The following is a 15296-nucleotide window of genomic DNA, read 5'->3' as shown; positions in this document are numbered from 1 at the left end:
ACTTAATTCACCAGCCTTTGGAATGTGTCAGGTGCATTCTTCAAACCAAAGGGCATCACAATAATTTGATAATGCCCACGAGGGGCTGAGAATACTGTTTTGGTTTGGCATCCTCAGCTAGTCTGATTTGCCAATAGCTGGCAGTTAGGTCAAATGTGCTCATGAACCTCCATAAGGCCAAAGTGTCAATAAGCAAATCTGCCCCAGGAATTGGATGAGCATCAGTCCTAGTGACTGCATTGAGTCCCCTGTAATCAACCCAAAACATCATCTCTCTCTTACCACCCTGGGTGTGAGGTTTTGATAACAGGACCACTGGACTAGCCCAAGGGCTTTCTGAGTGTTCAATCACTCCCAATCCCAGCATCTTTTGGATATCTGTCCTGTTGCATTCTATTACATGCTTAGGCGGACTGTAGATTTTACTCTTGACATGTAGACTCTTACATGTGTCCACTTCATAGCTACACCAGGGGGTTTGACTGTGTCAGAGAGAACATATGCCTGTATTGATTGAGGTCTTTACTGCAATCAATCTGCTGTTGGTCATTGAGGCTGCCTGGAAAGGCTACACCATCAACTGACCAATCATGAGAGTTTTGTGGGAGGAGATCAGTCACTCTCTTCCTCCTGTGTCTCATCAGTTGCCATGAGCAAGCCCATGTCAGCCCTGTCCACAAAAGGTTTTAGCCTGTTCACCTGGAGCACCCTTCAGGACTCCTGGAAGTTCCAAGGTCCACCAGAGAGGTGACCTCACCCTTTTGCTTAATTTTATCATGGGGTCCACTCTATTTATCTTGGAGATCTGCTGGGGCCTCAGACTCCAACACCCACAACTTCTGACCTGGCTGGTAAACAGTCAGGACATCCTTTTGGTCATGCCAAGCTTTTTGTAATTATTGGCTGGCCTCCAGGTTTTTACTTGCTTTCTTCATGTACTCATCCATCCTGAAGTGGAGACCAAGTACAACATCCACTATGTCTTTTTTGGGAGGTTTGAGGGGTAACTCCCATCCCTCCTTCCCCAACCACAAGCGACCCCTAACTGGATGCCCAAACAGAAGTTCAAAAGGGCTGTAGCCAACCCCCTTCTGAGGGACCTCTCTATAGGCAAAGAGAAGGCAGGGCAGAAGGACATCCCATTTTCACCAAGGCTTTTCTGGGAGACCCATGATCATGCCCATCAGGGTTTTGTTGAACCTTTCAACTAACCCATTGCATTGAGGATGATGGGGTGTGGTGAATTTGTAATTCACACCATACTCTTTTCACATTGCAGTAATATAACTGTCAGTTAAAACCTCCCTAGGGAAGCCCATCCTGCAAAGAATTCCCAATTGGTCTCTTGCTACCACAGGAGCTGTAGTGGTCCTACGGGGAATTGCTTCTGGGTACCTATTGGCATGGTCCCCTACCACTAGTATGTAACTGCGCCCAGATGCTGTAGGAGGGTTCATGGGGCCAATGATATCAATCCCAAACCTCTCAAAGGGAACCCCCACCACTGGGAGTGATATTAGGGGGGCCTTTGTAGTGCCACTTGCCTTACCACTGGCTTGGCAAGTGGCACAGGAGTGACAAAACTCCTTTGTGTCCTCAGGCATGTGAGGCCAGTGAAAGTGAGAGACAAGCCTGTCCCAACTTTTACTTTGGCCTAAGTGTCATGCCATGGGAATATCATATGCTAGGGTGAGTAGTAAGCCCCTAAATGTCAGGTGTATAACCAGCCTCCTGGTGGCACCAGGCTTGAGCTCTCTAGCCTCTGAGTAAAGGAATCCCCTATCCCTGTAGATCCTGTGGGACCCAGTGACCTTCCCACCAGCCTCAGCAGCAGCTTGCTGTCTTAAGGGTTCAAGAGATGGGCAGGTTTGCTGCTCCAAACTTAAGTCTGCCCTGGAAGGGCCCCTGCCCGCAAGAACTCAACCTGATCAGGCTTCAGTTCATCTGGGGCAGTCCCTTTAGAGGGACTAAGATCATCTCCCTCAAGAGACTGATCCTCACTTTGAGTTTGAGTTCACTTGGAAGTCACCTGGTCCATTGTTCCTGGATCCAGGGCCTGTTCAGTGGATGTCAGTTTGGCTTGTGACCTGGTCACAGCAAACACATCTGCAGAGATCCCCAACATTGCTACCTGATTCCTAAATTCAACTTCAGCCCAGGCTGAAGTCTCCACATCATTGCCCAACAAACAAGCTTTTTAGGGCCAGTCACCCCTCCTCAGCTGAAATTAACAAATGCCAAGGAATGGTAATTCCTGACATTGTTTGTATTGGTCTCTTGGTACATTTCCCCAAGAACCATTTGTCGAAGAGACGCACACTTATCTGTCACCATTGTGTCACTGGCCCCTATGGCCCTGCAAGCAATTGCCTCTGTTCCATTGATCAAAGGCTGTTGTCTGTACTTTCCCAGGTTACTGGGACTGACAAGTAAGGTGGCAATATCTATGCCACCATCACAGACTAATACAGCCGAGCTGGAGTTCTGACTAAGCCAGAACCCACCTCAGATCCTAAGGTTGACCCCACTATTCCCTTGTTCCCTGTATCACCACTTGTGCTTAGGTGAGCAGTTATCTTAGGGGCAGTGGTGGTAGGAATTGTCTCCTTGGCTTTTGGACAATCAGCATCCTTTGTCCAATGGGTTTTTACCTTACAAACGTAACACCAAGGTCTCTGTTTGCCTTTCGCCTTGTTGGATTTTGACCCCCCCCCCCAGATGCAGATTTTTTGGGCCTTAACGAAGACTCCTTTTTGACTTTACTCTTGTCCCCACCCTTATCTTGATTCACCACTATTGTCCTGGTTTTTCTGCTTCACCCTGGTCCTGACCCATTCATCTGCCTTCTTTCCCAATTATTGGGGAATAGTCAGATCTGAGTCTACCAGGAACTGATGCAATAGCTGATTTTGGCAATTATTTAGGATCTGCTCCCTCATAATCAATATGTATAATCCCTCAAAATCATGCACTTTGCTGCCAAGAAACCAACCTTCCAGAGCCTTAATAGCACTATCCACAAAGTCTACCCAGTCCTGATTCTCTGCGTTCTCCGTGTCTCTGAATTGAATCCTGTACTGTTCAGTGGTTAAGCAAAACCCATCAATGAGAGCACTCTTCAAGATTGAGTAATTGTCAGCATCCCCTTTTCTAACAGTGAGGAGTCTATCTCTACCTTTGTCGGCAAAGGAGAGCCAAAAGATAGCTACCCACTGCTCTTGAGAGACCCTCTGCACTTTACAGGCCCTCTCCAAGGCAGTTATCCATTAGTGGATATCATCCCCAACATGGTAGGGAGGGACAATCTTGCTTAGGTTCCTATTGTCAAAGGAATGCTCCTTAATTCTAGGTACACTGTTGCTGCCTCCTTGGAAATCTTGTCCTAATTTCTTCCTAGCCTTCTGGATTTCTCGGGACTCTCTGTCAAGGGCCAATACTTCTTTACTGTGCCTAAGCCTAGTTTTCTCAAGTTCAAGCAGTTGGTACTACCTATCAAAAGTGTTCCCTCCGTTACTAGAAATGAAGGCCCCTACTGATTGGTTAGAAGTATTGGATTCTACAGAGGAGGATCTAGACCTCATGGGTCTACTCTGCACCTTCCCAGAAGGTTCAGAAAAGGGCATTGTTAGAACTGGCGATCTCTAGTTGGCAGAGGCAGTTACCTTAGTCCAAATAGGGACCCTTGCTTCTAGTCAGGGTTAGGAGGGACACCCTCTTGGATAAACCCTGCTCACCCCCTGGTAGCTTGGCACGAGCAGCCAGGCTTATCTTCAAGGCAATGTTTATAGTATTTGCAAACACACTCCCAGTGACACAGTGATAACACTACAAACGGACACAACTCTGATGTATGAAAATAACGTTATCTTTGTCAAGAAAAAAAATACGGTAAGACCAAATGATAAACATCCAACATATGTGTATTTGTAATATTTCCCATTGCCGGTTATTAAGCCAACAAACACTTGTAGGTTCTTGCGGTATTAATGAGCAGTTCACAATGTTCAAATGAAGTCCTAAGGCAATGCTATGCAGTTCGTAATGCGGTCGTATTATCAGACTAATGCAGTTCGTAATGAAAGAATAATGCAATCCTCAATGCAAGTAATCAGGCAGTTCGTAATGCAAGAATAGTGCAATCCTCAATGCACGTAATCAGGCAGTTCGTAATGCAAGAATAATGCAATCCTCAAGGCACGTAATCAGGCAGTTCGTAATGCAAGAATAATGCAATCCTCAAGGCATGTAATCAGGCAGTTCGTAATGCAAGTATAATTCAATCCTCAATGCACGTAATCAGGCAATTCGTAATGCAGGAATAATACAATCCTCAATGCACCTAATCAGGCAGTTCGTAGTGTACCTATAACACACTCCTTAATGCAAGTAATAAGGCAGTTCGTAATGCGCGAATAATTTAATCCTCAATGCACGTAATCAGGCAGTTCGTAATGCAGGAATAATACAATCCCTAATGCAAGTAATAAGGTAATTCGTAATGCAGGAATAACTCCAGGCCAATCAATGCCATTAGCGCGGGCACCACTAGGCCCCAACCACAGACAACAGTCCTGAACTTCCGAGGGCGACCCCGGTACTGCCAGGCAGGTCCAGGTCGCTCGAGGACTCAGCGTGTCTAACGCGATGCAGCAGGAGAGAGACGGGAGCACTCCTGTACTCCTTCTGCACGCCTCCCCAGGCCGCACACGCTTGCTGCTCCCAACCGGAGTCCAAGCCTTACCTGAGGGATGTGCTGCATCGCTCTCTCTCTCTCCCCGATCATCGGTCATCCTGCTGGGCACTCCCGATGACGACGCAGGTCCGATGCAAGGCGATGCTGTAGCCGGACAGGTTACGGCGCTGCCTTCTCCGTTGCTGACGATCTTGGGCAAATTCCTCTTTTGAACAACAATCACAATCACAGTCACGGGGCACTTTCCAACCAGCACCACAGACCCTACGGCAGTCTCAGGCTTCACACGCACAAACCGATGCTGAGACTCAGCTGGGTTTCGGCCCACACAGTCCTAGGGCAATGCTTACGAAGGTCTCAGGCTGCAAAAAGCACACGCACACAGCGTACCTGAGACACACTTGGAAACATTGATGTTCCTGAGTTTCCACAGCAGGGAGCCAGCTCTCCTCAAGCCCTTGGGGACAAGTTACTTTGGGACACAGCACAACGCAAAGTCCTTTCAAGCAGAGGGACACAGCACACAGCAAAATCCCTTCACCTCTCCTTAGTTAAATCAGCAAACTGCAGACCAGCCCCAGGACACACAGCAAGGGTCAGTCCTTCTCTTTAGTCTCTTCAGCTGTTGTTCCTTGGCAGAGGTTCCTCTTGACCACAAAGTAGTTTCAATCCTTTTCAGTCTTGATCAGTCTAACATTCAGGGGTTTCAGCTCTCATAGGTATACCCCTGGAAGTCTCTGTGTTCAGGGGGCACTGACCCCTGTCCAGACCAGCTCTGGGTGTCTCCCTGCCAGTGACACCTTCTTCCTTTGATAGTGCGGGTCTGGTTTCTCAATCACTCAGCAGAAGGTGGAGCCATTCTTTTATGGCAGCAGCCCAGGCCTCTACACATCCAGGGGGCTACTCCTCCCCATTACAATTCAGATGCAGGTCAGCCTGGTGCTGTCTCACCTATGCCTCCCCTGGGTCAAGACTTTTCCTAGATCCTATAACATTCAAATTCAGACAGTCAATCCGCAGCCAGGCAGAGGCGCACAGAATTGTTGGAAATAAAAAAAGCCACTTCTAAAAGCGTGGTTTCTAAACACACAATTCAAAAACCAACTTCACAGAAGGATGTCTTATTAAATTGTGATTTCAGGCATACTAAACTTCAGCTCTCCATCTTAAGCCTATGGGAAGATAGGCTGGAAACATATTACACAGCCTTCCCCATTTTGTCCTATGGGCAAGATGGCCTTGCAACAGTGAACAACTAAATGAGAATTTCACTGTTACGACATGGTACACAATTGAGTACATGTCCTACCTTTCACAGACAATGCACCCTGCCCAGGGAGGTACCTTGGGCCTACTATAGGGGTGTTGGAAGTGCGGGGAAAGGGAAGGGTAAGGTCTGGCAAGTGGGTGCCATTTGTCAGGACAACACGGCAGTTTGCAAACTGTGCGCAGACACTGCAGTGGCAGGCCTGAGTTCTCTCTTTAGGGCTATGTATGTGGGTGGCACAATTGGTGCTGCAGGCCCACTAGTAGCATTTGCATTATCAGCCCTGGCACACTTATTCCACTTTACCAGTGACTTTACTAGTAAGGCAAACATACCAATTGTGGACAATCAATTATCATAACACTTTATACAGGGAGCACTTGCACTTTGCCCAAAGCACCTCAGTTGGCAACATTATGTCAGAAAAAGGTCTAGGAGGAGGGCAACAAGTTTAAGGAACTTTAGCCACAAAGGGCCAAGTCCAACAGGCATCCTCTTGGCCCTCTGGGTTATCCTCTGGGAGGTCTGAACTATCCAGGTGGAATCATCAGGCTCCACCTGGTCAGGTTGAGATTCTAGGTCAAATAGGGGTTCCCCTCCTGCACTATCTTCATTCCCTGGCCCACCCACTCTATCCTGTTCATCTGACCCAGAGGCTTTCCTCACGTCATCCAACAGTAACACCCCTACAAGGTGTTGAGTGTTGGCACTAGTCCCTGTCTTCAGCTTCCTATTTGATTACAGTGCTTTCAGTTCTTGGAATGAAAGTTCACTGTATCTAGTAGGAAGAGAGACTCTGGCTTCTCCTTTAATATACATAATAAGTGAGGTGTGTTATTGAACCTATGTAACCTGGTGGGAACTAAACTATCTGAGGTTGGAGAAAGGGTGTGCTAGAACCTTGTCTTACCCAACCCTAAGTTTAGTAAAACTTACTTATTCTAAGCTTGTATTTATATGTGCCTAGTACTAGTGATGGTTTTTTCAGTTAATCAATACAAAGATTTATCTGGTAAAACAATGCAGGCTTGAATCCCACTGCTGCCACCAGTGGGAGGAGCTGGCCTGGTATATGATGTCCACTAATGTACGTGGGCACCTTGCAACAGTCCCGACAACCCTTATGGTGATTTAAGAGGTCAACCTTAGAACGCTCTCCAAGTGGTAGCCGTGGAGAGCTGCCTTCAGGCTTAGTCTGGAAGGAGTGTAAAGCAGCTTGTTTTTTACCAGGATGCAAACTATAGTATAGTTCAGTGAAATTCATGAAGATGATTGGGGAAAAGTTATACTTTGACATTGACTTGGTACCTAAGCACCCAAGAGGACAGAATAGAGTATTATCCCTTCAAAGAGTAGAAACCAGGTTCATCCCGGAAGCTGGATGCACTGCACTGGCAGGGATAAACATGTATAAAGACTTTTTTGTTCATTTGTAACAAGTATGAATACTAAAGATAGAAGAAAGCTTCCTGACCCCTGTTTAAAAATATGATCAGTAAATTTGTGAAATGAGATCATTTTTAGTTAAGTTATGTACTGTATTTGTGTAACACATTTTTCTTCTTCTTTTTTCATTCTTTATTTTATTTGTTCAGATCGACGAGGGTGCAATTAAGGAATGGAATTCCTGTTGAAATGAACTCCATTGTAAAATGGGAGGAGACAAACAAATTCTAAGGCTACTCTCAAGTAGTGAAACAATGATTTGTGAGCATTATAAGTAGAATGAACTGATTTGCACCGAATAATTACCCTGTTGAATTCATTTGATCATAAATCTTTGGTGCAGTAAAACATTATCTAAGGTGGCTATAAGATTTGAGCCTGTGAAATATGTTAATACAACAGGTTCCAAACTGTCATTGTAACGCCATGCAAATTGATATGCACTTTACCATGTTGATTTATCCACTATATAGGGTAAATTTAGATAGTCCATGAGCCTTAACAAAGCAGTTTTCAAATTGTTGACTTATTGACATTCATGGATGTGTTGGCAACTTTTAGCTTGAGACACAACATAAAGATAATATGTCTTTATAATTGTCACAAATATAATAATGACAACAAGATTTAATTAGTTTTTATTGTAACTTGATGCAATTCAATGTGCATTTTATTATGTAGACCTATCAATTTTGGAATGTTTTGAATCTGAGTACCTCTCATTTACTGATCAAGTCTTTTTTTTTCACTTTTTGTTAACGTGATGGCATTTATAAATGCATTGAACAACATTACAGGTTGTGTGACCAAGACCCTAGTGTTGTCAAAAATTGTCATATTTATTTTCTGATTAATAAACATTGGCTAAATTATTCCATTTGGAGTGGCTAATTTTTCCACCACATGTGAATTTGTTACTACAAAATGCACTTTCACAAAACCATCGTGAAACAGTTTTGAAATAATTATTTACATGATTTCTTGACCTCTGACATTAAAGAGTGAACACAAAACATTATTTACTGATGTTTCTAAAAAATAGAAGACAGGGGCTATCTGAAGTGTTCTATTCCAAGGGCAATTACCATAAGACCTAACAGTGGTAATACATCAACATAGTGATGATGCACAATTTAACACACATTTTACTGAAATCAATTTTAAGTTAAAATTCACTGTTATGGAGCATAACACCATCATATGCACACCACCAATGCTGGTAGGGCTTCTGTTGTACAACCATAACAAAAACACCTTAAAAAGGATGATTGGTAAAAATAAAAAATAAAATTAAGCTCGAACATGTGCATTGGCACCTTGCATCAGACATCTGCTGCAACCCTGACCACAACCAACATTGATTATAATCCACTGTGTTACAAAGCTCAAATCACGTTTACAGTTTCCTCAGATGTGAACACGCATGTTGTGCACATGTACCATAACTATCCATGTCTCCTGTGCACAACTGTGACAAGAATAAGTCATGCATACCAAACCAATCTTAAAAGTGCAACAATCCTTTGTTAGAGCAAATGCCTTCTAAAAATAGGTACGTGTAGACGATGGGTGGGGAGTCCAAAATGCAAATAATTATACACCACAAAAAAAGGGAAAAAGTCTTTCTCATTAAATAAATCAGATGGTAATAATGTATATATTATAATACTCAGATTGTATTAAATTAGAAAAAAGTCTTTGACAGTCCACCCTTTGCAGAATTGCTACCTAGGTGGCCATCACCATTGTGCTTTGTATCCTGTGGTGTGGAATTGGGTGCCTTGTCACCTTGAATAAATGAATGAATGAACGGTTTTGTAAAGCGCATGGCTAGTCCTGGGAGTGTTCTGAAGCCGAGGGTTCGCAGGTCAAGAAGCAAAAGGAGGACCAGGCAATTAGGGCAGGGGAAGATCCATCTCTTGAGTTTTTCTGTGAAATGAACTTTCAGAACCAATAATTAGGAGATCCAAAGGAAGCTGGTAGCAGGCCTTCATAGCTAGGTAAGAGCAGAAGCTGCCCCCTTTCTCATGCACACAAGCGTAGGCACCACTGCTAGGCCGGTAGATGCTGACCGGAGAGCTGGTTCACTGACATAATATTGTGACTACTAATAGAGATCTACAAAATTATCATGACACTAATATAGACAACAAAACTATCCTCAACCTATATTTAATCAAAACAATACACAAAGATTGATGAAAAAACATCAATATCACTAATATTGAATACAGAAATATCGTTAATAAAAATATTGTCAACATCAAATAAACATAGCACATAACAATAATATCAAGACTGAAAATATCGACTACTGAAATATTGCATAATCACATAAAATTTACCACTATAAAACATTAAATTTCTCATTTCCAAAATAAATACAAATATAAAAAAAATCACTAATACAAATAAATGCATTTCACTTTTTAAAACATTGCAGTATTTCCCAAATAACATTCATAAACATCCTCATTTGTTTTAAATACATTTCTTAAACTATAAATAATTAGCATTTTCTAAATAAGGACATAACTGATATAACAATTAAACAGACACTATTACAACCAATCAGAACAAACTAGAAACAACAGCAGCCAATAGAAAACTTCTACCAATTAAATAAACAATATAAAAGATGCAAAAAAATTACTAAAAACTACCGTGTTGTGCCTGTTAACTTATAATGGATGGTATGCATGTTTAAACAACATAGAATATGGGATTCGTGTCCAGTCTGATTCCAGACACCTCCACCGGGTATGCTCACCTGTATACCAGCTAGCTCATAGTGTCACTGTAGACTCCTCTTTCAAAGGAGAGAATAGTTCTTGGCAAATATCGAACATGACAACCCTGTCCCATCAGGGATTGTGGAAACAGTACAGTACCTTTTGCTCAGTCACTCATGCTCACTTTCTCTCAGAGAGATACACAGAATAAACGGCGGGGACATTTTCAATAAGTATTTATTGAACCAGCTTCATTCCAGGGTACAATATGTGTGCTGAAACAACCATCAGACAGAAACAGATATAAATGAATATAAGAACCAATAGAGTTAAAGGATAGTAAATTCCTACCATAGTGCTAAAACAATGAATACAGGCAGTTATAAAAATACATGACAGTAATGATGCGTACTCTTATGATGCGATACTAACTAGATGTACCTACGAAACCTAGTATGTATGTAGGTGTAGAGCAAAGAATCCCCCTAGACTGAAGCTAACCCCATTACCGGTAGTGAAAGACTGTGGGACCCCGTCTTGGTCTTGAGATGGACACCCCGCAAGGGATTTCAGACCACTGCGAGCTGTAGTATCTGGGTGCAGGAACCTCAGCGTCTCGCATCAGTGTGTCAGCATGGAAGCCTTTCTCCTCTGCCTGTACCGTGTACCTGAGTCGTGATACAGAAATATCAACAGTAAGAATATTGTGGTCAAGAATATTGACTTGGAGGTAAGAAATATCGTTTCTGAAAATATCGTCAAAGTCATTAATATCATTTGCAAAAATATATTTGTTTAAAATATCGATGTTTTAATTAGTGTTATGTAGTATGTATTCTAAAAGTATGTGAACTAATTTTTGTCTAAGTATTTCTTTTGTTTTTTAATATATGTGCTAAAGTTTTAGTAGTTATTAATTTTATTTTAATTAAATTTTGCATTTTTATGGTTCTGTAGCCGGTTGTTGGTTTATAGGGTAATAGGGTAAGAAGTAATTTAATTATAATAAATTAATTATTATTTTTTATTTATTAGTATTTATGTAATGTAGATTTTATAGTGTTAATTGTGGGAATGTATTTATTATTAATTAATTATTAACTGGTTGGTAAATATTATTAATTAATTAATTGGTAATTGTGTTAATTGTGTCATTGTTTTTAGGAGCTGGTTGTGTATTTATAGGGGAATAGGGTGGGAAGTAATTTAATAATAATAACAGTATTACTTTTTACACTGAACTAATATTTAGTTAATTGACATTTAGGTGCCGATTCCGATCCTGTAAAACCCGGGTACGAACCGTCGGACGGAGCGCTTTCTCCGTCCGACTCGTACCCGGGAAAAACACCGTACAAACCCGCAAGTACAATTCGTACAGAAACACCATTTCCGTACGAATCGCGAAAAACACCGACCGGCTAAAAGATACCCACAATTAGGATCCGGGACACTGCGTACGCGACATTCGCACGGAGTCAGGTGCGTTTTACGGAGCAGCAAGTACGATTCGTACCCACAGCACTTCGCACGGCAAAATTTTTACGGGACCCAAAAAGTGCCGGAAAAGCTAAGTACGCCGCGATGCACGACGAAAAGGGGGCCAGGTACGCACCGTACCCCCATCCCTACACGTCCGCACCGTACCCACAGCCCCCCATGTACTCACCGTACCCCCAGCTCCCCCGTAGGTATGGAGCGTACCCCCACCCCCGTAGGTACGGTGCAGACCCCCAGCGCGTAGCGGGGGTGGGGGTATGCTCCGTACCTATGGGGGTGTGGGTACGCTCCGTACCTATGGGGGTGGGGGTACGCTCCGTACCTATGGGGGTGGGGGTCCACACCATACCTACGGGGGTGGGGGTACGCTCCGTACCTATGGGGGTGTGGGTATGCTCTGTACCTACGGGGGTGGGGGTACGCTCTTTACCTACGGGGGTGGGGGTATGCTCCGTACCTACGGGGGTGTGGGTATGCTCTGTACCTACGGGGGTGGGGGTCCGCACCGAACCGAACCTACGGGCGTGGGGGTACGCACCGTACCTATGAGTGTGTGGGTACGCTCCATACCTACGGGGGTGGGGGTACGTTCCGTACCTACGGGGGTGGGGGTCCGCACCATACCTACAGGGGTGGGAGTACGCTCCGTACCTACAGGGGTGGGGGTACGCTCCGTACCTACGGGGGTGTGGGTACTCTCCGTACCTACGGGGGTGGGGGTCCGCACCGTACCTATGGGGGTGGGGTACGCTCCGTACCTACGGGGGTGGGGGTACGCTCCGTACCTACGGGGGTGGGTGTACGCTCCATACCTACGGGGGTGTGGGTACACTCCGTATCTACGGGGGTGGGGGTACGCTCCGTACCTTCGGGGGTGTAGGTACGCTCCGTACCTATGGGGGTGGGGGTACGCTCCGTACCTACGGGGTTGGGGGTACGCTCCGTACCTACGGGGGTGGGGGTCCGCACTGTAACTACGGGGGTGGGGGTACGCTCCGTACCTACGGGGGTGTGGGTACGCTCCGTACCTATGGGGGTGGAGGTACGCTCCGTACCTACGGGGTTGGGGGTACGCTCCGTACCTACGGGGGTGGGGGTCTGCACTGTACCTACGGGGGTGGGGGTACGCTCCGTGCCTACGGGGGTGGGGTGGGGGTACGGCGCGTACATGGGGGGGTTGGCTGGGGGTACGGCGCATACTTGGGGGGGTGGGCTGGGTGGGTGTTCGGCGCGTATGCGGGCACATGTTTGGACGTCTCTATGGTTGCCATGGGAGTTCGCTCCGTACGGTGTTTTTTCCATACGGTTGTGCATTCGGACGGACGGGACGGATCGTACTTGCGCGCTCGGACTTCATTTTACCGATTCGTACGTAAAACTGTCCGGGGACGTGTCGGACACTTTTTCCGACCCGAGGACATGTCGGGGAATTTTCCCAATGCGATTCGTATGGATTTTTTAACATACGAATCGTACTTGCCAGTTTGTACGGGACTTGTACGATTCGTACGTAAAAAAATCCGGATACGATTCGTACGGGGAATATTTTTAACGGATCGGAATCGGCACCTTTGTATGTGTAAGTTTCTGTAGAAGTAAGTGTGGTGGTGTGTGTGTAACTGTATATGCAAGTAAATGAATGTTTGATTCTTTATTAGCATGAGTGACTATGTGTGTGAGTAACTCTATGGATGAGTGGCGTTGTGCAACAGGATGTATAGGTGTGTGAGTGCATATGATGAGTGAGTACATGTATGAGTGACTGTATAGGACTGTTGGTGAATGAGTGGATGTGTATGTGGATCTTAGAATTACTGAATAGGTTGTTGTAACTGGTATTGGTATGTCCATTGTTTTGAACATTGTAGTTTCTATTTTTGAATGTGTGTATCAAAGGTTATATTAGGGGAAGAGGAGGTCTGCCACTCTATCACAAGGATGATGTCATCAGTGATGTCATCAGTGATGTCATTTGAGATGTCATCAGTGATGTCATGAGTGATGTCAATGACCATGTCATGAGTGATGTAATATGTGATGTCATCACCAGTGCATTGCGGGCACGCGAGTTATAGTTATCTCAACTAACTATAACGGGTGAATTTCTCTTGATTTATATGAGTCAAATGTCCAACTAACTATAACATCCCTGAAACCTATGGTTTTTTCAGTGAATTTCTAATTTTCTATATATATATATTAATATATATCCAACATCAGAGTTACCCCATTTAGAAGAGCCAACTTGCAGGTAGGTAAAATCTTCGTTTATTGTGCAGATTGTCAGCGCAGTGGAGGGAAACAAAGTCCAAATGCATTAGTGAGTCTGAAGCGTTTCATGATTCTTGAGGATTTCTTCAGAGGCTTTTGTGAACATTTCGTGGAGCACCGGCTGATTAAATCCTAAACACCTGCCCCAGTGGGAACTACTATATTTGGGGCTGCTGGTTACCCCTGCAGGGACCGCCCTGTCAGACAGCCTTTATCTGTATCGGGATTGTGTTGCCATATATCCATATATATATATATATATATATATATATATATATATATATATATATATATATATATATATATATATATATATTTTAAAAAGGTGGGGGTGAAAGTATTTCCTTGTATTCAGCAGCATCTGACGAAGGCCGTAAGGCTGAAATGCATTATGCACAGCTGTAATATTAAAGATTTTTCGACGTTTCCCCTGAGTGGCCTCCACCTGTTCTCTCGAGAGGGGATGCTGTGTATGTATTCGCGCCAGCCAGAAGCGCGTTGGAGGCTCCGTTCAACTAAAGAGGCCGGAGCAGCACTGGCACCCGCTGCTGCTGCAGTTTTGTTCGTATCAAGGTATTGATAGACTCCGGCCCACCTTCGAATGCTTGCTCTGCCATGGGCTGCTGCGGGCGCAGTTCGTTACTAAACGAGGAGACAGATGCACTTTCATTCTGTTCCACGGCCCGGCAGGCATACGCACTACGAGGCTTTGAACGTCGAAAGGGAACCCGAGGGAAATCTCCTACATCTGCAAGGATTTTTAACTTAACACCTCGTGCCTTTTCCAGCAGGATAACATACCCACTTGGGTTTCACCACCAGCCCATCCCAGCAACACTTACCCGGTATTACAGCATTCTGGGAGCTGTAGTTTGTGTTCAAGCTGCAGAGGAGTTGCCATCACGTGACTACGGTCAGCGGACTACCGCCAATGGGAGGGACACTGGACTTTTAAAAAGGTGGGGGTGAAAGTATTTCCTTGTATTCAGCAGCATCTGACGAAGGCCGTAAGGCTGAAATGCATTATGCACAGCTGTAATATTAAAGATTTTTCGACATTTCCCCTGAGTGGCCTCCACCTGTTCTCTCGAGAGTGGGATGCTGTGTATATATATATATATATATATATATTATCTACTGGCGGTCGCCAGTAGATAGTTATAGTTAGGACCGAGTTCCCATAGGAAATCTGAAAATTCTATTTTGAATAACTTTGGCGCCCGTTGACTTATCTTCGTGAAATTTTCAAAACTAATGGGGCGCTCCGCTCAGCTCCTACCCTGAAAGTCTCGGGGTAATTCGTCAAGCGAGGGCTGAGAAAAAAGGGGGTCCCAAAACGCATTTTCCCCATGCATTTTCTAATAGGAGCTTTAGTCGAAGGTACAGC

General features: G+C 44.5%; 1 protein-coding gene across 1 annotated transcript in view; it reads left to right on the top strand.

Moving 5' to 3' along the window:
- Nucleotides 1-8278, top strand: part of LOC146829996 (uncharacterized) — a 99060-nt gene extending 90782 nt beyond the window's left edge. Inside the window, exon 17 of the mRNA XM_085603680.1 lies at nucleotides 7556-8278. Coding sequence (XP_085459806.1) covers nucleotides 7556-7575 — 20 coding nt within the window. The 3' untranslated portion in view covers nucleotides 7576-8278. The remainder of the gene's footprint in view (nucleotides 1-7555) is intronic.
- The last annotated feature ends 7018 nt before the right edge of the window (nucleotides 8279-15296 follow it).

The sequence above is a fragment of the Triturus cristatus genome, chromosome 5_1 (genome assembly GCF_964204655.1).
Source record: "Triturus cristatus chromosome 5_1, aTriCri1.1, whole genome shotgun sequence".
NCBI lineage: Eukaryota > Metazoa > Chordata > Amphibia > Caudata > Salamandridae > Triturus > Triturus cristatus.
This window is presented reverse-complemented; position numbering and strand designations above follow the sequence as displayed.